This window comes from Furipterus horrens, unplaced genomic scaffold (assembly GCF_987537825.1).
Source record: "Furipterus horrens unplaced genomic scaffold, mFurHor1.1.pri manual_scaffold_12, whole genome shotgun sequence".
NCBI classification, from domain to species: domain Eukaryota; kingdom Metazoa; phylum Chordata; class Mammalia; order Chiroptera; family Furipteridae; genus Furipterus; species Furipterus horrens.
The window spans coordinates 54,290,024-54,311,182 of record NW_028327182.1 but is presented as its reverse complement, the minus strand read 5'-3'; the positions used below and the strand labels follow the sequence as shown (position 1 = coordinate 54,311,182).

General features: G+C 36.7%; 1 protein-coding gene across 1 annotated transcript in view; it reads left to right on the top strand.

Annotated features, from left to right (window-relative positions):
* IPO5 (importin 5) overlaps positions 1–19,774 on the top strand; it is a 48,358-nt gene extending 28,584 nt beyond the window's left edge. Inside the window, exons 14-26 of the mRNA XM_090258005.1 lie at positions 1,521–1,739; positions 2,773–2,856; positions 4,579–4,711; positions 4,798–4,919; positions 5,912–6,008; positions 7,098–7,270; positions 9,189–9,300; positions 9,388–9,443; positions 14,163–14,285; positions 15,098–15,317; positions 15,912–16,140; positions 18,320–18,461; positions 19,051–19,774. Coding sequence (XP_090114131.1) covers positions 1,521–1,739; positions 2,773–2,856; positions 4,579–4,711; positions 4,798–4,919; positions 5,912–6,008; positions 7,098–7,270; positions 9,189–9,300; positions 9,388–9,443; positions 14,163–14,285; positions 15,098–15,317; positions 15,912–16,140; positions 18,320–18,461; positions 19,051–19,137 — 1,797 coding nt within the window. The 3' untranslated portion in view covers positions 19,138–19,774. The remainder of the gene's footprint in view (positions 1–1,520; positions 1,740–2,772; positions 2,857–4,578; positions 4,712–4,797; positions 4,920–5,911; positions 6,009–7,097; positions 7,271–9,188; positions 9,301–9,387; positions 9,444–14,162; positions 14,286–15,097; positions 15,318–15,911; positions 16,141–18,319; positions 18,462–19,050) is intronic.
* The last annotated feature ends 1,385 nt before the right edge of the window (positions 19,775–21,159 follow it).

Genomic DNA, 21,159 nt, shown 5'->3' with positions numbered 1-21,159 from the left:
GGGAAGGGAAGGAGGTAGAAGAGGGTAAAGGGGGGATAAATCATGATGAAAGGAGACTTGGGGTTGGTGGACACACAATACAATATACAGATGTTGGGTTATAGATTTGAACACCTGAAACCTATATAATTTTATTAGCCAATGTCACCCCAATGAATTAAATAACTAAAAAATAAAAATACAATGTCCCAGCCCTGGCTGGTATGGCTCAGTGAAATGAGCACCGGCCTGGGAACTGAAAGGTCGCCAATTCAGTTCCCGGTCAGAGCACATGCTTGGGTTGTGTGTTGTGTCTCCAGTTGGGGGTGTTCTAGAGGCAACCAGTCAGCATCTCTCACATATCGATGTTTCTCTCCCTCTCTGTCTCCCTCCCTTCCCCTCTCTAAAAATAAATAAAATCTTCTTTAAAAAATATACAATGTCTCAGAAGACAAAGAAATGGTTTTGAAATAAAGGATAAGTGTTTAGTGCCATATGGTAGCAGAATAAGAATATGATAAAGGAACATAAGTGTGTCTGAAGACAGATGTAGACCCAGGTTGAAGGCAGATTGGTTGGCTAGTTAAATCAGGAATAGATAATCAAACATGATTATACAAATAGGGCTGAAGTGTGAAGAGTCTGTATTCCCCTCCTATCCCTCCAGAGGGGCAGTGTGTAAAATACAGACTGAAGGAAGTAGTTGCTAAGATGGGACAGAGAGGTGGATAACTGATGTGAGCAAGAGTTGTATGAAGAGAGGGTAGCTAAGGAAGAAGGACATTCCTTTGTAATCAAGACATTAAGCATAGAGCAGATGCTGAGATATAGAAGAAGGGAATAAGTTAACCTCTTAAAGGAATGGTGGAATTCATAATATAAGGCGAGGAGCTCTGCTGAGTGGTTATAGTTGATGGGGAGAATAGAGAAAATCTGGAGTAGTTACTGGGTCAAGTATTCATACGATGCCACAAGGAATTATAGTATTACCAGGTGACAGCATGAGCCCAGCTGCAAATACCCAATTAGTATTTGTTACTAGCCAGGTCAGATAATACTGTAGATTTTTGGCGCAGGAGAAAGGATGACCACATCGAAGACGGAGAAATGAGTGAAAAAGAGGGCACCAGTATTATCATTAGTGGTATCTTCTCAGAAGAGTCAGGTTAGAAGACAAAGGAATGGACCAGAAAGGGAAGTTCCTCCATGACACAGTAGAACAGCACAAAATAGATAGTAGTGACAATAAATGGAAAAAATGAGTAAGAAGGATAGGCTTTTACTTAGTGGCAATTTTGTGCTTAAGGACTAGCAATACTTAGGTAAAGCAAAAATGAGTAAGGATTGCTGTGGTAACAGACAAAAGAGATGATCCTACATAAATAGTTCAACAGGGATTCTTAAATTGGCTCCAAAGCCTATTATCTCCACTCCGGCTGCTGAAGAGTGGTTTCAGCTTACTGTTTCAGAAAAACACTTAGAAACCGGAGTATTTCTTCCAGTTTCTCATTTGCTTAATGTATTTTGTGTGTCTCTTCTAGTTGATTCAAAAAGGCACCAAGTTAGTTTTGGAACAAGTTGTGACATCTATCGCATCAGTTGCAGATACTGCAGAGGAAAAATTTGTCCCCTACTATGACTTATTTATGCCATCACTAAAGCACATTGTTGAGAATGCAATTCAAAAGGAACTTAGACTTCTCAGAGGAAAAACTATTGAATGCATCAGCCTCATTGGTCTGGCTGTTGGAAAGGAAAAAGTAAGTGATTTGTAGTGTATTTAAATTATTGTATGTAATTTTGCCTATTAAGGCATTGAGGGTACAAGAGGTTTTTTGGATGCTTGTTTTTTCCCCATCATCTTACTCTCTCATTTCTCCTAATTTATATATAAATAAATTGTTGCCTTTATTTTTTTTCATTGTTAATATTAAGGTTCTTAACTCCCTTGTGCTCTTGAAACTTCCCCCTTTTCCTATTACATGTACAGTCTAACTTTTGGGAGGCATGTGGAGTTCAGGATCCATGCCTTGTTTCACCCATTTAAACATTTGCCTGGAAACATTCCAATGCTTTTCTGTTGACTTAAAAAGCATCTAGTGTCCTAAGAGAGAAACTTAGCTTTTCAGAAAACAATTAGCAAGGGCCATTGGCCATTGTTTTTTTTTCTTCCCAGCTAACATCTCAAAGTTGTGAAAGCCAAACCAAAAAAAATTCCTGTCATCAACCCCTCATGTTCTAATTCTCAGAACCATCAACATAGAACCCCTCATTGTGGTCTCTAAAACCAGCATCAGTATTGACTGACTTATAAATTGTTTTCTGTGGGTTACTGAGAAGCTAACTAGGAACACATTTTTATGTTGCATACTCTGTATATCTGGCTTTCAGACTAGTTTTAAAACACTGCCTGATAATACAGTGGAGATTGCCAGAACCACACAGAGTTAAATGAAAATCATAGGTTTATGGAGCAATCCAAAATTTACTTTCTGGATTGGGATTATCATTTTACGGCTGGAAATGCATAAGCCATAGACCAAAACTTGATTCCATACTGCAATTTACTTTGACTTTAACAAAATATATTTTCCTACAAAAGGGCACTTCATCTTTCAAATATGATGAAAATTTTTTAACATAATACTTTTTATTTGAGGGGTTATGACCCATATGGAAAATGTAACATCTTTCGGGGAAGTTTTGTTATTACATGAGAAACAATAAGTACCTCTCTGATTTGATATACACAAGTAATACTGGCGTTGATTTTCTTAAATATTTTTTTTCTAGTTCATGCAAGATGCATCGGATGTGATGCAGCTGTTGTTGAAGACCCAGACAGACTTCAGTGATATGGATGATGATGATCCTCAGGTAACGTAGCCTTCACGCATTCGTCTTGATCCATTTAGGAGTTGCAGCTAGTGCAAGGTTAAATGTACTTAAAAAGGGGGAGGGAGGAGTTGAATAATAAGTTTCCTGAGATATCAACCCCTGGTCTCAGAGACATTCTTCACTGGTTTGACTTCTATTTCTCATAATAATATTCACAATGCCTAACATAAATAAAACAGGCCCTTGCCCTGGCTGGTGTGGTTCAGTTGCTTGGGCATTGTCTTGCAAAGCAAAACGTTGCCGGTATGATTCCTGGTCAGGGTACATGCCTAGGTTGCAGATTGGAGTACTGGTCAGAGCACATGCCTAGGTTGCAGGTTCAGTCCCTAGTTTGGGAACGAGGCAACTCTCTCATCAATATTTCTTTCCCTCTTTTTCTCCCTCCCTCCCCCTCTCTAAAAAAACATAGTAATAATAATTTCAGAAAATAGGCACTTGATAAATAGTTGAATTAAATTTTGACTACTTCTTCTGTTTTTGTAGCTGCTCCCTCTTCTCTGACTGTCAAGGTTCTGTTGCTCTCGAAGGTCCTGTCCTAGGCCCTTTTCTCATTCCTTTTAAGCAGTGTTGTTCATAATCATGGCTTTGGTTTTTCTATATATGCTTGTGACTTCCAGATCTTGCTCTGAATTCAAGATTTGTTTGTCCAAAAACTTACTAAACATCTCCATTTGGATGTCTCCTGGTCTTTTGAATGCCACATGGGTTCCCTCCCCTGTCAAATGAAAATGAAATATAGAAACCTAACAGTCTTAGAACATGCCATGCTCTCTTCTCTCTGCCTATGAATAAACTTAGAAAGAACCCTCCACCACTCAACCTGTCCAACAACTATTCATATTTCACATCCAGTATAAGTTTCAGTGCTGGCTACTTATTATTGTGTTGTAACATTTGTAATAATTATAAATGTTCATCCTAATCTTAATAGTATTTACAATATCTAAATAAAACAGGCACTCAATAAATAGTTGAATTAAATTCTGACTTTACACAGCCACACTATAATTGTTTTCTATACACTTAACTTTTTTTTTGTTTTGTTTTTCTAAATTAGGGGTGGGAAGCATATGCATGTGAGATAGATATATAGATAGATATTGGGGAGTAAAAATCACTTTCTGGGTTACAGGGATGATGAATTAGAACCAGATGCTCTATAGGTAATTTGTAGGTAATTAAGTCTGTGTGAAAACATTAGTAGAAGTGTCTTAAATAGACCCGGACACTTACACAGAGAATTACAACATCTTAGAGAAATGGATATTTTGTTTCTTGAGTGTAAGTAAATATTTAATGAGTGGAATACTAGGCAGTAGCGATAAAATGTCAAATAAAATGTGTCTGCCTTCAAGAAAATTGGTGCCTAGGAATTGATATGTTTAAGTGGATTTTATTTAAGTGATTTAGGTGATAGTACAGATAGCAGTATATTGCTCATTGAAAGTAGGAAAAATTTATACAGTCCTGGTCTTTCTTTCACCTCACATGCTGACTGTATTTCACTATAGAGGTTCACAGTGATTTTGTTATCGTTTCTGAATATTTCAGTTTATGACCTTAGAAAATGCAAGCACTGCTTAAAGAGCCATGAATATAAAATAAAACATTTTTTCTGTGAGTAGGGAAATGGTTTTCTTTATGATATCTTACTTACCTATTCTAAAATCAATTTAAATTTAATTTTAACTTTTCCCCCAGATCTCTTATATGATCTCAGCATGGGCGAGAATGTGCAAGATCCTTGGAAAAGAATTTCAGCAATACCTTCCAGTGGTCATGGGACCTTTAATGAAGACAGCTTCAATTAAGCCTGAAGTAGCCCTTTTAGATAGTAGGTATCTTCATTAAGACAGCAATTGTAAAATTTCTCTCTGTTATTAATTTTAACATGAATTTGGTTATTTTTCCTGTTAATAGCCCAAGACATGGAGAATATGAGTGATGATGATGGTTGGGAATTTGTGAACCTTGGAGATCAGCAAAGTTTCGGTATTAAAACTGCAGGTCTGGAAGAAAAATCAACTGCTTGTCAGATGCTGGTAAGTGATAGTAATACTTACACATTGTTTAACAACTTCTCATAATACACTTACATACTTTTCATCGATGCTAAAGAAATTATTTTGAAGAAACCTTTTGACCCAGCATTTATACTTCTGGATTTCCATCCTAAAGAAAAGTGGATAAAACTTCATTTTCAGTGCTTTTTCTAATAACCAAAATAAAAATGAACAAAAAAAAACACGAATAGCCTGAGTGCCTATGATTAAGAAAATAGTCAATAATTACAGTACTTTTGAGTATTGCACAACCATTACAAGGCTACAGAGGACAAGGAATTTTGTGTTCTGTGCTAAGTGTATAAATAGGTAGCCAAGGAATTATTTTTTGAAAGGTACTCTATTAAAAATAAAACTGATATGATTTCAGTTGTGAAAATAAACATGGTGAGAAAATTGAAATGTTTACAATGATTATCTCTTGTGGTATTATGGAGTGTGTGTGTTTAAGTCATCTTTTGAGTATTTTGTTCTGTGTTTTTTCTTTATGAACATTTTGTAGACAATGAGGGTTAATATATTTCACAGAAAAAAATTTTTTTAATACAAAATAGCATAAGCCTGCTGGCTACAGATTTACAAACTAAATTATATGCTACAATTAAGTTTTAGGGTTTTTATATCTTTTTAAATTGTTTTTCTTCAGTGATACATTTTGTTTGGAGTATTTTAAGAGTGTTGAAAGTTTTGCTAAATTCACATAAGAAGTTAAAATATGGAGTATTCCAGACTTTAAATGACTATATATACTATAATTAGTTCATGGCCCTTTCCATTTCTTTTTTTTTTATTTATTCATTCATTCATTCACTTATTGTATGTTAGAAGATTAATTTGACAGTTTGCATTTATTAAATGTAATTCTAGTCAGGATACAACATTCTGTGGTCCTTATGATTTTGCTGTTTGTTAATAAGAATACCTATAAACTTACATGGATCTTGGTTTCTTTTCCAATACTTTGGTTTCAGGTTTGCTATGCTAAGGAGTTAAAAGAAGGCTTTGTGGAATATACTGAACAGGTTGTCAAACTGATGGTCCCTCTACTGAAATTTTATTTCCACGATGATATCCTACAATTTTTTAATACAAAGTGTGTCTAGATTTAGTTAAATTGTAGTTTGTTCAAGTATTACTAGACTTTGTGTTAACTGAAGGGTACGTCACCATTGTTTTTTTTATTTGCACTAACTGTACTTTCAGGTTATAAACTTGGTTCTTTGTTTCACTTGTGCCAAAAATATGAAAAAAGAAATGTTACCTAGCCTCTAGTTGGTAGTTTTCTATGACCCACTGAAGGATTTTAAGGATTACTATTTTATTAGCAAATGCTACTTTTCCCAAATATCTTGGTAATGTTTAAAAAGTAAGATCTTTCTTAATAGATTAGAAACCCACTGATACTTACCTTTCTGTAGCACAGAATCCACATTTCAAATGTGAGTGAAACTTTTGGAGATAAACATCTCTTGGTAAATCTGCATGTTAAATGTTTTTACTCCTCACCCTAGTGATAGTAATTAATATGTATAGGTACATTTTTATGCCTTTACACGCATGCACAAAATTTTATAGATGGGTTAAAAATAAAAATTAAAAGAATAGCTCAATAGAGTGGTAGAGTCCCGACCCACACCCAGGTTTCTGTCTCTGGAGTCCCTTTGTTGTAGTTCCTTATGCAGTATTCTGGGTGACATCCTTTACAGAAAGTGGCTTTTGCCTGGCAGACACTTCCCATGATGCAAGATGACAAAACAATTGTTTTTAAGAGGAAGTCTCAAGACCTTACTTTATAAGTGGTGTTAGGTAAGGAGAGGCAACTTCATCTTTATTGTATACTGAAAAAGCTAGTAGAGGAAGAGATCCAAAGGTCCCAGATCTTTTCACAGTTATTTTTATGTTACTGGTTTTCATTTGAGATTCTTTCTTGCTATATTATAGGTGACAAAACAGGAGGTTATGTCTTAGGAGCAGGGAAGACTTCTGTTTTTATATACACAATATATTTAACACAAGCTCTTCGATGGCAGTCTTAAACAGAAGTTAAACAAATTGCCTAGCACTCCTTTTAACTCAGTGATCACTTTAACATTTAAGTAAGCAAAATGAAAAAGCAATCTTCTGAGGATAATGATTACATTTCCTTAACAATAAAACGTGTTCGAGTGGCCGCAGCAGAATCCATGCCTCTTCTCTTGGAATGTGCAAGAGTTCGAGGTCCTGAGTATCTCACACAGATGTGGCATTTTATGTGCGATGCTCTAATCAAGGCCATTGGCACAGAACCAGATTCAGATGTCCTCTCAGAAATAATGCATTCTTTTGCAAAGGTAAATATCTTTCTCTGAAAAGTATGTATAAGGTTGTGTGTTCATTTATTAGTCTTGCTAAATACATTTGGGGAGTTTTTGTATGTGCTATAACAATTTTTTTAAACCAAATATGTTCATTTCTTTTTTATTTTAATATTTTGGTGTTGTCATTTTCTTTTTTTAAAGAATAGCTTCTCTTGTTTTCCAGTCTTGATTAGTTTCCACCATCATTTACCTATAATCTGATTACAGAAGCTTGGGTATCATCTCCGACTCACATCTAGTTTCTGTCCTAGTGTCCTAAATTCCTCTTTTTTCCCCCTATTTCTTTATCTCCTTTGTGCCGTTGAAATAGCCTCAGCTGGTCTATTCCAGAAGTTGCTTTTTCTTTTCCTTCCAGTTTATTCTCCTTTTCTCAAGTATTATCTTGCCCTTTGAATCACTCACTTTCCCATATTTTTGGTCACCCCCATTGCTCATAGCTCCATAGCTTGTTCCACAATTTGGTTTAAAATTTATTCAGAATCTTTATATGTCCTCATTTACACTCCTGTATTTCAAAATCTCTTTCTATTTTCCCAAAGAATGCATGCTCCCATGTCTGCCCATATCATTCTCTCTGCCTCTAATGCCCTTTTATGGCAGACTTTTCTCTAGTACTGTCTTTTACAGAGTATGTATGTATAATTGAGCTTCTGGATGCTATATGTAATTGAGCTACTGGATGCTAGTTGGTCTGTTCCATCTTTGAACCCTTAGCAATTACCATAAAGCCTGGCATTTAAGATATGCTGAGGACAAGTTTAAAAGAAAAGTTCCTAAAACTCTCTTTAAAATACTGGCATTTTAGCAAAAAGAAAAACCAATTCAAAAAAACCTATGCACCCCTATGTTCATAACAGTGCTGTTTACAATAGCCAAGTGCTGGAAACAGCCCAAGTGCCCATCTGTAGATGAGTGGATTAAAAAACTGTGGTACATTTACACAATGGAATATTATGCAGCAGAAAGAAAGAACAAACTCCAGCCATTTGTGACAACATGAATGGAACTAAAGACAATTATGCTTAGTGAAATAAAGCAGGCAACAAAAAACAAATACCATATGATAACACCTAATACAGGAAACTAATGAACAACACAAACCAAAGAGCAAAATTGAACCAGAGGCATGTAAACAAGGAGCAGACTAACTGACCAGGGGGAGGAGAGTGGGAGAGAAGGGGATAAGAAGGCCAAGTGTCTAGTTGGGGAACTAGTATAAATGACCCATGGACATGGACAACAGGGTGGAGATTGACTGTGGGGGGAGGGGTGGGTGCAGTGTGGGGGAGCAATGGAAGAATAAGAGGGACAACTGTAACAAAAACAATGAAAAAATTTTTAAAGATTCCAAAAATATTAATACAATTAATAAAAGCATTAGAGCAGCAAAATACAAAATTAATGTTCAAAAATCAATGTTTTCATGCACTAGTAAAAACTGGAGGAAGAAATGAGTTAAATAATCCCACTTAAAATTGCATAATATCACCTAATACAGGAAACTAATGAACAACACAAACAAAAGAGCAAAATTGAACCAGAGGCATGTAAACAAGGAGCAGACTAACAGTTACCAGGGGGAGGTAGTGAGGGAGAGAAGGAACTAATATAAATGACCCATGGTCATGGACAAAAGGATGGGGATGGACTGTGGGAGAAGGGGTGGACTGGGATGGGTAGCAATGGGAGGAAAAGTGGGACAAATGTAAAGAAAAATAATAAATCCAAAAAAGAAAAAAAAAACCCAAGTATATCTACTCATCTAATCATTGGTTTCCCAGGTACTGAGTTAGGTTAATTTTTCTCATTGATTCCATATGATTCTTAGTGAAGTTTAACTTTTGACTCTTAAAATCTTGTTACTTGCTTTCTTTCCTCAACCTCATTTTAGTGCATTGAAGTAATGGGAGATGGATGCCTTAATAATGAACACTTTGAAGAACTGGGAGGTATACTGAAAGCTAAACTCGAAGAACATTTTAAAAATCAAGAATTGCGGCAAGGTAACTTTTTTATGATTCTATTTCTGAATGTAATCCTTGACCATTTTGGCAACCATTTAAAAAGACATTTATTTGGATGTGTTTTAGTTAAAAGACAAGATGAAGACTATGATGAACAGGTGGAAGAGTCACTACAAGATGAGGTAAATTATTCCCTTCAGAACTTAATTTACATGAACATTTGCACCTGGAAGATTTTTAAATGCTTAAATTTCTAATGCATGAATTTGTCATCCTGATGTAATTATCAGTAATCTTTAGCAGAAGAATTTAATGGGTATTTTATTCATTAATTTAGGAAATAAGTAATTTGAAATTAGCTGATTTGTTTTTTGGATGCTATGTGTTAGTTTTTTTTTTTTTTTTTTTTTTTTTTTTTTTTTTTTAAAGTATATTTTATTGATTATGTTGTTACAGTAGTTCCAATTTTTTCCCCTTTACTCCCCTCCACCCAGTATCTCCCTCCCCCAGCATCCCCCCCCAAGTCCGTACCCATGGTTCGTAAAAAATAACTATCCCTCCCTCTCAGATATTAAGACCCTTTGTAATCTTGTAAAGGACAATGGGCGAAGGTCTCAAGCTCCTCTAGCTGCTTCAAGCTGGACATGGTCGTCGTCCTACCTACCCTTGGGTCCAGAAATCCCTAATAATAGTGGGGGTGTGGAGGGGAGGGTGGCCTTCCCACATGGGGAAGGATTGTGCAGACTCCAGGTCAGTTGGCTGTCTCCGGACAACGGCGTGCTTGGTTTAGCAGGTTGGCATCCTTGTTGTGTTCTGGGGGGAACAGATTTGGCAAAAAGGGTTAAAAAGCATCATTCAATCCATAACTACTAGGTGACAAAAGGCAGGGATTAATTTTTCAATGTTCCACATTAGGAGAAAAAAAAAAGGGGGGGGGGGCTTCTTTGGAGGAAGGTGTGCTAGGCACATCTCGCCTGTCCAAAACCCTTTTGCCCATTATATTTAGTTTGGGCTGAGGGAAATAGTTTATGTTTCCCCCTTCTCAGACCTCTGGGCCCTTTCTGTCCAAGCCATTAGGATAGAAAAGAGAATTCAGTTTTAAAGTGAAGCCCACAGACCACCCTATTCTTCATCAACCCAGCCATTTAGTTCAGCCAAACCGTTGAGTCTCAGGAGGCAGCGCTGCAGAGAGGATTAAGTGAGCCTTTTGCGTACAGACAATCACTGAGGTAATGCGGTCATAGGCTTATGCCCTTTGAAAACAGAAAACACATGTTAATTTATGTAACATAACCAACAAACAAGTCTCTAAATCTGTAAGACTGTCTTATTGGGAAGACATCCAGTTGCAAGGCACTTGACATTCTACTTGCCTGCAACTTGAATCTCTTTGGTGATATCACAGATATGGTTTAATTTTCAAGTGAAACCATTTTTTAAGTGAGAAGAAACTTTTAAGACGGTTAGCTGCCCTACTTTACAGTCTGCCACTGATCATTGTGATTTTCCTTGAATAATGATTTTTCTCCCTAAGATTACTCTCCTTGTCTTTAAAGGGGCTACATTAAGTCCATTTTTAATTTATCCTGTTCGTTTGCATAAACATAACAAGAGCAGCAAATGATCACTTATGATCTTTAGTTCTGTTTTGCTGGAACTTACCCAAGGAACATTTAGGGTGACCCTCAGTCTGCTCTTCAGGGCACAGAAGCTGGGCCACATACCTGGCATTCATCCTTGCCTGTACACACCTGTCCTTTCCAAGTCTTTCTGGTTTTCCATTGTGCCTTAAGGTCCCTTCTAGCCATCTTTCAGGAAAACAACCTTCATTCTTTCCCTGGAGAGATTGCTGTGGACCGCACAACCAACCATGGCAGCAGGCCTTTTATTTCGCGGGCTTTTATTACCTTTGAAAGTCATTCCCAGTCATTCCCATGCCCATTTGCTTGAAATACTTTTTTCCATCCCTTTACTTTCAGTCTGTGTAGATCTTTTGTTCTAAGGTGGGTCTCTTGTAGACAGCATATATGTGGGTCATTCTTTCTAATCCATTCAGCTACCCTATGTCTTTTAATTGGAGCATTTAATGCATTTACATTTAAGGTTATTACCGATAAGTACTTATTCACTGTCATTTTTCCCCTTTGTACTTGTGTTCTTCTCTGTCTCGCTCTGTTTCTTTATCTTCTTAGAGCAGACCCTTTAGCATCTCTTGCATTGCTGGTTTGGTGGAGATGTATTCTTTTAGCCTTCTTTTGTCTTGGAAGCTCCTTATTTCACCCTCCATTTTGAATGAGAGTTTTGCTGGGTATAGTATTCTAGGTTGTAGACCTTTGTTTTTCATTGCTTGGAATATTTTTTGCCATTCCCTTCTGGCTTGTAGTGTTTCTGCTGAGAAATCTGATGATAGCCTTATTGGAGTACCCTTGTATGTTATTAGTTGTTTTTCTCTTGCTGCTTTTAGGATCCTCTCTTTGTCTTTGAATGTTGCCATTTTAATTATGATGTGTCTTGAGGTGGGCCTGTTGGGGTTCATCTTCATTGGGACCCTCTGTGCTTCCTGGACTTGCGTGACTCTTTCTCTCGTCATGTTAGGGAAGTTTTCTGTCATTAGTTTTTCAAAGAGGTTTTCTATCCCTTGCTCTTCTTCTTCTCCTTCTGGAATTCCTATGATACGGATATTATTACGTTTCATGTTGTCCTGCAGCTGTCTTAGAACCTCTTCAGTCTTGTTCAGTCTTTTTTCATTTTGTTGCATTGTCTGGGAGTTTTTGTGTAGGTTGTCCTCCAGCTCGCTGATCCGATCTTCTGCTTCCTCTAGCCTGCTTTTAATTCCTTCTACTGTGTTCTTCAATTCAGAGATCGTATTCTTCATTTCCTCCTGGCTCTTATTGATAGCTTCTATGTCCTTTTTCATGCTCACGTAATTTTCTGTGAGTTCCTTGTAGTTTTTCTGGAGTTCTTTGAAGTTTCCGCTGAGCTCATTCAGCTTCTCCATAATCCATGTTTTGAATTCCATATCTGATAGTTCGCTCCCCTCTATTTCATTTAGCACTCTTTCTGGGGATTCCACCTTTCCTTTTGATGGGAGGTTGTTTCTCTGTCTCCCCATTTTTTTGACTCCTATTGTTTGTTGGTGCTTCCTAGAATGATCTGCACTTCCTGGATCTGCCTCTGGTGGCATCAGATCATGTACCAGTCTGGCCCTAGGCAGCCTGTTGGAGACTTCCAGGGATCTACTGCTGTTGTCTGTCTTCTTTGATTGTTAATCTGCTCAATCTGTGATTAGCTGTCAGGCTTAAGGACTGTGGGTGTGGCAGCTTAATTCCCGTCGGCAGGGCTTTTGCTTCCCCTCAGGCTGACGCCACTTGGAGGGGAATGGTCTACCCGCAGTACTGGGGATGAGTCAGCACTGGGACCCAGTCGGCTGCTCCTCCAGTTCTTCCCTCAAAGCCACCGTGCCAAACTCTCCCCAAGTGTCTCCAGTCCTCTCTGCCTTCCCTCTGCTTGGGCCCAGGGTAAGTGGTGGCCAAAATATTTTCGTATGTGATCCACTTAAGAGCTCTTTTTCTCCTGCTGTTTCTCTCCGGCTAGCAAGAAACCCTGTGGCTTTTCGCTTTTCACAGCTGATACTGTTTTACTTTCCACTCTGTTGCTGTAGGCTGGGAAGCCCAGCTGGGGGTTTAGACCCTGCCCTTCTCAGGGGGAATCCCCGGCTGCTGAGCTGTTTCTCAGTCCCTTCAGCTGCCACCCATGTGAGCCCAGCCAGCCCTTCCGCGTCTCCGCACTCCCTACCGGTCACGTTGTGATGTAGCGGCCTTTTCTGTCTCTCCGTGGTTATAAGACTTCTTTCCAGCTAGTGTTCGTTGGTTGTTCCAGATGATTTCTCCAAAATTAAGTTGTAAACCCAGACTGGTCCTGGGAGGAGGTTAGTGTAGCTTCCATTTACTCCTCCGCCATCTTGGATCTCGCTATGTGTTAGTTTTTGTTACAATACTTCCCACATGAAAATACTTCGAAGCTCGCCTAGTATTTCCTTCTACATACTCCTTATAGCACCGCTTGTATTTGCTGGTGCTTTCACTATCTTAAGATACTTGAACTCAAACTCAGATGTTAAATGACTGCCTAAAGCCATACACTCTGGATGACTTAGGGCATAGGCCAGATCTTTCTATAACATCAGCTGTCTTTGTAATGGACCACAGAATAATGTAAATTTCCTTCTAGTAAATAATACCCATGGGCTGGTTGATAGAATTATTCTTCACCTTGTTACTTAGTTCTCCTCATCAAACCACTTAACACCATCACACATACTTCAATTGTGTATTCAGGATCCAGAATATGTGGCATTTGGCCATCCTGGTGGACCAGTGCTGACATGTGCAGGTCATCCCAATTCTGTGCAGGTTGCTTACAACTTGCTGTACACAAATCATTTGCATCCTGCCCCAAAATTCAAACATTCTTGAAAAAAACAACAACACTGAAGTAAAAACTTGTTTCAGAACTTTGAAACTTGGGATAATTTTTGATCATATGTTTTTTAAGTATGTACCAAGAAAAGTCTTTGCAGTAAGTGCAGTACTGGCGACACACATTTATCTTTCCATAGGTTGGTAAAAGACATGACACCCAATTAGTGAGGTAACCTCAGCCTCTAGATCCTTGCTATGCCCTTAAGAAAAATGATGAGTGTGTGCTGATTGCAGCGGGAGAGGGGAGTGTATAAAGATAGAAGAGGATATAAGGGGGATAAATGGTAATTGAAAAAAAATACAATAAAAAATAAATTATTTTTAATTTTCTAAATTTCTTAGGTTTTTTAAAATAAATGTTACCATTAATAATAATGCAGAAACTTTTTAATTCATAGGGTGTGTTTTGTTTTATTTTAGGATGATAATGATGTTTATATTCTGACCAAAGTGTCAGACATTTTACACTCAATATTCAGTAGCTACAAAGAAAAGGTGTTACCATGGTTTGAACAGCTCCTTCCATTAATTGTCAACCTAATTGTAAGTGGTGCCTCTCTTTGACAGTTATTTTAGATAATTGATCTGGAATTCTTTCATTACAGCATTTGAAAGCTTAACACTTTCAAGTGAAAATGGCTCTTAGAAATCCACAGTTTTCCACTGTGTATCTTTAATTTCATCAAATTTATTACACTTTATATGCTTGAAGTTTGTTAATTGTGTTTTTCATAATTTAATTAAATCATAACACATTCTAAAGACACATGAGTAATTTTTTTTTATTATCTCAGATTATCTATGGCCTACTAAATTAGTAAGTGAAAACAGAATGACTACATTTTTTGCACTGGACCCTCAAAAATTTAGTTATGACCCTTGTTGTGTATGCCCAGTAATCAGATTCTGTTTGTTTTGTTTTGTTTCTGTTTTTGTGTAGGAAGACACTTTTATTATGTAGTTTGATCAAACCAGGCTGGGAAGGAGCACTTCTTAGAACAGAGGTCCATCTCAGCTGGAGAGCAGGCTGTTCAGGCAATGGAGGGGCCATTCCTGCCAGATTCTGGATGATGGCCTCATGTTTCAGTGTTTTTTAATATAAAGTAAATGTATATACATTGTTGCCACTGTCAGTTCTTTCTGGCATATGGCAATGACAGATTGTGAAATTCTGTAACAAGTCACACAAGTCTTTTTTAAACCTGTACCTATTTAAATCTGTAAGTGGTCATTGCTAAATTGTCCGTGCTTGTACCAGGAATATTTGTGTAAGCAATAGTCTATAGTGACTATTTATTTCTGTACATTTTTATGTACTTCAGTATTCAAAGCCTAAAACAGTGTTTCTTTTGTAGTGTCCGCATAGACCATGGCCAGACAGACAATGGGGATTGTGCATCTTTGATGATGTTATAGAACACTGTAGTCCAGCCTCATTTAAATATGCAGAATATTTCTTAAGGCCAATGCTCCAGTATGTATGTGACAGCAGCCCAGAAGTAAGGCAAGCAGCTGCGTATGGCCTAGGAGTCATGGCACAGTATGGGGGAGATAACTACCGTCCTTTTTGTACAGGTACTGATATTTATTTGCTTACGTGCATGTCCTTGCAGGCATTCCTTTTGTTTTTACCTCATTCTCCCTTCCATGCCCCTGAACATTATCTATCTATTGCCGCTTTATTGTCTCTCCCTTTTTCAAAAACTCCATCTGTAGTTTACAGATTAACAATTTACAACCCTTAGTCTCATAGAAATGGAAATGAAATCTGAATGAATCAGAGCCTCCCCACCTTGATTTCATTTTAGGTTTGGGAGGTATACCACAGCCCTGACACAGGACTTTTAAGATATACTGTACGTCCCTTGTAAGTTTAGCACAAGAATATAGCTAGGTGGCTTTAAAAAACATAAGTACTCTTAGATGACCAGGAGCGTAAATTTGGAGGCTACTAACTTCTTGGTTAGTAAAATGCTAGTACTTCTGACTCTGTTGGGAGTATCCCTTCCATTATATGTCTGTCATTCTGTAGACAAGATAACAAAACATTCCTTACACTTTAACATTTCTTCACTATAACGAATAACTGGATCAAAGATAAAAGAAATTTATTGTCATATGCACAAAAATGTGAGCTTATAACTGGCCTTTTTCAAATGCTAATTTTAGAAGCACTCCCACTGCTGGTAAGAGTTATTCAGTCTGTCGGTTCTAAGACCAAAGAAAATGTTAATGCTACAGAGAACTGCATCTCAGCAGTAGGAAAAATTATGAAGTACAAACCTGACTGTGTGAACATTGAAGAAGTCCTACCACACTGGTTGTCATGGCTTCCACTACATGAAGATAAAGAAGAGGCTGTTCAGACTTTCAATTATCTGTGCGATTTGATTGAAAGGTAAGAAAGAAGACAACCCTGACCAGTGTGGCTTAGTTGGTGGGCATTGTCCCACAAAGTGAGGATTCGCAGGTTCAATTCCAAGTCAGTACATTGGTCCCCCATCAGGGCACGTACAGGAGGTAGCCAGTCAATGTTTGTCACTCACATTGATGTTTCTCTTCCTCTCTCTCTCTCCCTTTCCTTTGCTCAATGGATGATGATGATAGATAGATAGATAGATAGATAGGTAGATAGATAGAGAAACAGACAAATATTTTTCAAAAAGAAAGAGGACAGATAGACCTTATTTCTTTCCCCTTCACATAAAACCGGTGCTTCCAGAGCACAGCCTTCCAGTCTATAGGTTTGTAATAATGCTGTCCTTATAAATCATGTTAAGAAACCCTATTACAGTTAAGATTACCTCATAATAAATTTGGGTTATTTATGGAATTAAACAGATGAGGCATTATAGAATATGTTTTTTAAATTAATTAATTTTTTTATTGTAGAATATGATGTTTTAAGGTTTCCTTTTAATGTTATGTCTCCCACTTCATTCATTCATTCATTTGGCTTTAGACTTTTTTTTAATTTCCATTTTACTGATATATAATGGACTATTACTTATTAGTAGGATGAGATTGAAGTATTGGGTTGGCTAAAAAGTCCATTTAGGGTTTGTTTTTTTTGTAAAATAGAGACACATTTTTCATTTTTACCAATAACTTCATTGATTTGGATATTTTGAGTATGTCCACTGTCTCCCACATGGTATAATGTTGGTTGTCCTCAATTAGTGTCTCGATTTGATCACTGTCAACTTTACCTGGTCTACCTGACCATGGAGCTTTGTCCAGCGAGAAATCTCCTGCATGAGACTTCACAAACCACTTTTGACATGTTCGATCAGTCACAGCACTTTCTCCATACACTGCACAAATTTTCTTTTGCGTTTCGGTTGTATTTTTACCGTTTTTGAAGTAATAAAGCATGATATGCCAAAAATGTTGCTTATTTTCTTCCATCTTCAATATTAAAATGGTTGCACAAAAATTCATCTATGTTGTTTTTTTTTTTTAATGCACACTGATATTGATAGCTATAACAATACAATCTAACAAAATTGTTTTTAGTGAAGTTAAAGACAACTAAATGGGGTATTGGAGCCATCTTACAGAAAAAACCAAGTGAACTTTTTGGCCAACCCAATATATTGTTTGTACCATTATTTTTTTCCTATGAAATCCTGGTGGTTTTCTTCAGATTCAAGAATCGGTGATATAGGGAGGTATACCAGATGGGTAATCAAGATCTGGCCCTGGGTCTTGGCATTATTAATGCTCTTTTGTGCTCATGAGTAAATCTAAGAATTGCAATAACTTGGAGGTTATAGAAGCTATTAAAAGCATGTTCTCTGGTGGTCTGTTTTTCTGAATCCAAGTTCCCTTAAATATTACTTCTTTTAGTTCATGAATAAATCCAGGGGCTACAACCACTCATCTGAGTTATAGAAATAGACCAGTGGTCATATTTCTTCATGTCTGTAAATTCACATTCACACAGATAATTATGTTTGAGCCTTCCCATTGAGAACAGCCATCCTGGAGAATACGTACTCCTTAACTGGTTCTGCTTCTACTTCTGAAGTGACCATTTTCCTCCTCCTGTTTTATCACCTCTCTTGGAAATGACTGCTCTGGAAATCTAGTTAAATTTTACTACTGTTACATTTCTTTGTATTAGACCTGCCTGGAGTTTATTTCCTGGCTTATCTCAAAATGCCCATCTATCATTTTGATTTGTTTTAGAATATTTTTGCAGTATGTAAGTGAAATTTGTATTAAGAAGCTATTCTTCTTGGGGGGGGGGGGCTGTTATTCTTGTTAATACCTTTTTTTAATAAGTCACATTATTTTTAAAGTACTTAGAGGATTCTATTTTTCGGCCCTTAAAACAGCCCTGAGAGATGAGCCAAGTATTTTTTCAAATTTATATGGGAAGAAACTGAAGAACTAATAAAATCAGCTGATTTTCCTCCTACTAAATTTAAAAAGACGATTGATTTTAGTGAGTGCATAATCAGTCTGGTTAAAACCATAACAAAATTCAGTGTTGAGGGTATAGGAAAGTATGAGTGCTTGAGTGATTTCTTTTTGTAATTTTCATTTATAATGGGTTTCTTCTCTTTTATCAGTAATCACCCAATTGTTCTTGGCCCAAACAATACCAATCTGCCCAAAATATTCAGTATAATTGCAGAAGGAGAAATGCATGAGGCAATTAAACATGAGGATCCTTGTGCCAAACGTCTGGCTAACGTAGTTCGCCAGGTACAGGTAAGGTGATCTAGTTAAATTGGTGAAGGGGGAAATAATATGGTTTGGTGTTTTCATTGTTGATTTTCTATTCTTTATTAGAAGAAGTAATTATAAATCTAATGAGATACAGAAATTTTATTTTTACATTCTCTTGTCTTCAGACCTCGAATGGATTATAGTTACCTATATGTTCTCATTATATATAAGAACTAAAACCTTTCTCTTCACCTTAAGATATTTTGAACCTTTTGGTTGGTGTGTTTTTAGCACATAGTCATCATGTATAAATTTATGTATCTGTGGAGAAAAAAAGATGCAGCTAGTCTCATTTTTAAATGACTTTCTAAGTTCGTGTGTGTTGGTTACTTGAATATGTCGTCTACGTGTTGTAGCTTTAGTGGTCCAAAAATGAAGAAAACTTACTGTAGGTACAATAAACTTTAAAGAAATGGACAGATTTCTTATTTTTACAGTGATACCTTTCAAACTAATATACTTGGGAAGGAAGTATTTTGGAATTATCACTGTCTACCAATTGATGATTATTAAAATACTTCCAAATGACCATCTTACCGAATCTAAATCAGTGAAAATGTTTTTTCCCTAGGCTTCTGGAGGATTGTGGACTGAATGCATAGCACACCTCAGTCCTGAGCATCAGGCGGCCATACAGGAGCTCCTGAACTCTGCTTAAAGGACCTTATCACCACCAGAAAACTAACTCCAAATAAACGTTTTCCATTTTGTTTAGGTTTCTTTGTTTTGTTTTTGAGAAAAAGAATAGTTGAGTTATGTGTAGGCCATTCTTCTGCAAAGCCACAACAATCGAAAGAGAAACACTGGGTTTCAGAATGGTGTTTAAATGGATTTCTATCGTACCACTGAAGAAGTTCCCGGAAGCCCTCCAGTAGCACTGAAAAGTAATTTTCTATTGCTATTACCTACCCATCTGAAGGTGAAAGGGAAGTTAATTTTTCTCGTTAGACATAAGGAAATTTAAGACAAACAGCTTTAAGATCCATTATTCAGCATAGGTGTGTGTTAAAACAAATTGCTATAAACCTAGTGTTAAAGTAGAAAGAAACCTACCCAACAAACTAGTAGATCCAAAAATTGGGGAGAGAAAAAAAGCTGAAGATAAAAATAAGCATGAAGGTATCATACTTAATCTTACTTTCAGTTCTTTTTCCCAAAAGCTTATGTGGTGGCTCAGTTTGGAAAGCTTTTCAGCAGCCCTTGAATGTGAAGTGTTGTTGGCATGTCTGGCAGTAGTTTCCTATTCACTCCTCAATAAATATTGAAATACAAAAGAAGTTCGTGTAAAAATTCCATACTGTCTGACTTTGTGATTCATTTAATGTTTTTAATATAAGAATATTTTTTAAAATAGTAACTATGGCTCTGAATGTTTTTTCCCTGATATTATTTTTGTGCAATTCAAACTTGAAAACATCTAGTTTTTACCATCTTCCACTTTAAACTAAGATATAATACACCTACTCTGTTCACAATTTGTGACATTAAATTAAAAAAAAGATTTGGCTTAGTATTTTCATTGCAAATTGTAATTGCTACAAAGCCACACACAATTTTTAAACATTTAATTTTATGAGAAGTATTATAACAAATTATTTTCTAATGAAATCAGTAAAAAGTGTGCTTTTTTAATATATTAACCTCACAGCAGTAAATGGCTTCTTTCCTGAAATAATTTTTCTAAAGGGCCGTAATAGATTTCTGTTGAAACTTCAGTGTTAACATATTTATAGCTTGTACTAAATTCAGCCGTGTTATAAAAGTGCATTTTATGGTTAGATCAGAATTTAAATTAAAGGTTTTTTCCCCTAAGTAATTGCATTACTTTATTAAAACTAAATCTGGAATGGAATATAAAGAAGAGTAGATTATATTAAGGTGGTTCACTTGGTAGTAGCTTTGAATACATTTTCAGTTTTCAGCACACTTAGCCCAGAATCTTCAGTATCTGGCAGAACAACATGTTGAATGACTTCACTATCACAATCATTGCTTTCAGTGGGTACTTATTTGGCTTGTAATGTGTGTGGGGTAATATTTGGAGCTACTTTATACCCTGTATTCTTTTATATATTTATTTTTATTAAAAAAAATTACTTTATTGGAGTAACATTGGTTAATAACATTATACAGGTTTCAGGTGTGCAGTTCTATAATAAATCATCTGTATCTTGGATTGTGTGTTCACCTCCCAAAGTCAATTCTCCTGTCACCACTTATTACCTTAATACCCTCTACCGCCTTCCATTCCTATTCCCCTCAGGTAATCACCGTACTGTTGTCTATGTCTATATACCCTGTATTCTTGTTGGAGTAAAAATGTGTCAAGACAACCCCCTTCTGCTTTCTTACATAGAAGAGAGTTTGAAGGGCCAGTCAACTGGAGCAATTTGGGTTTGGTTTTAATTATTTCTACACTTACAGAAAACGTTTAAAATGTGGCCCACCTCCCTGCATTCAGTTTGAAGTATGGTCGGAAGATGGCTGCATTGTTTTCTAGTGTTTGAAAGCACTAAGCACACGGGTAAGAACCTCCTAGCTTCTGGTTTAAATATTAATGGAAAAATCAGAAGGTGGACCAGTAAAAAGGGTCTAAGGTTTGCTAAAAGGTGTAAGGGGGCATAAATCAAACTGATTAGATCCTTGATAGAAAAATCATTGTGGAGTTGAATCAACTTAA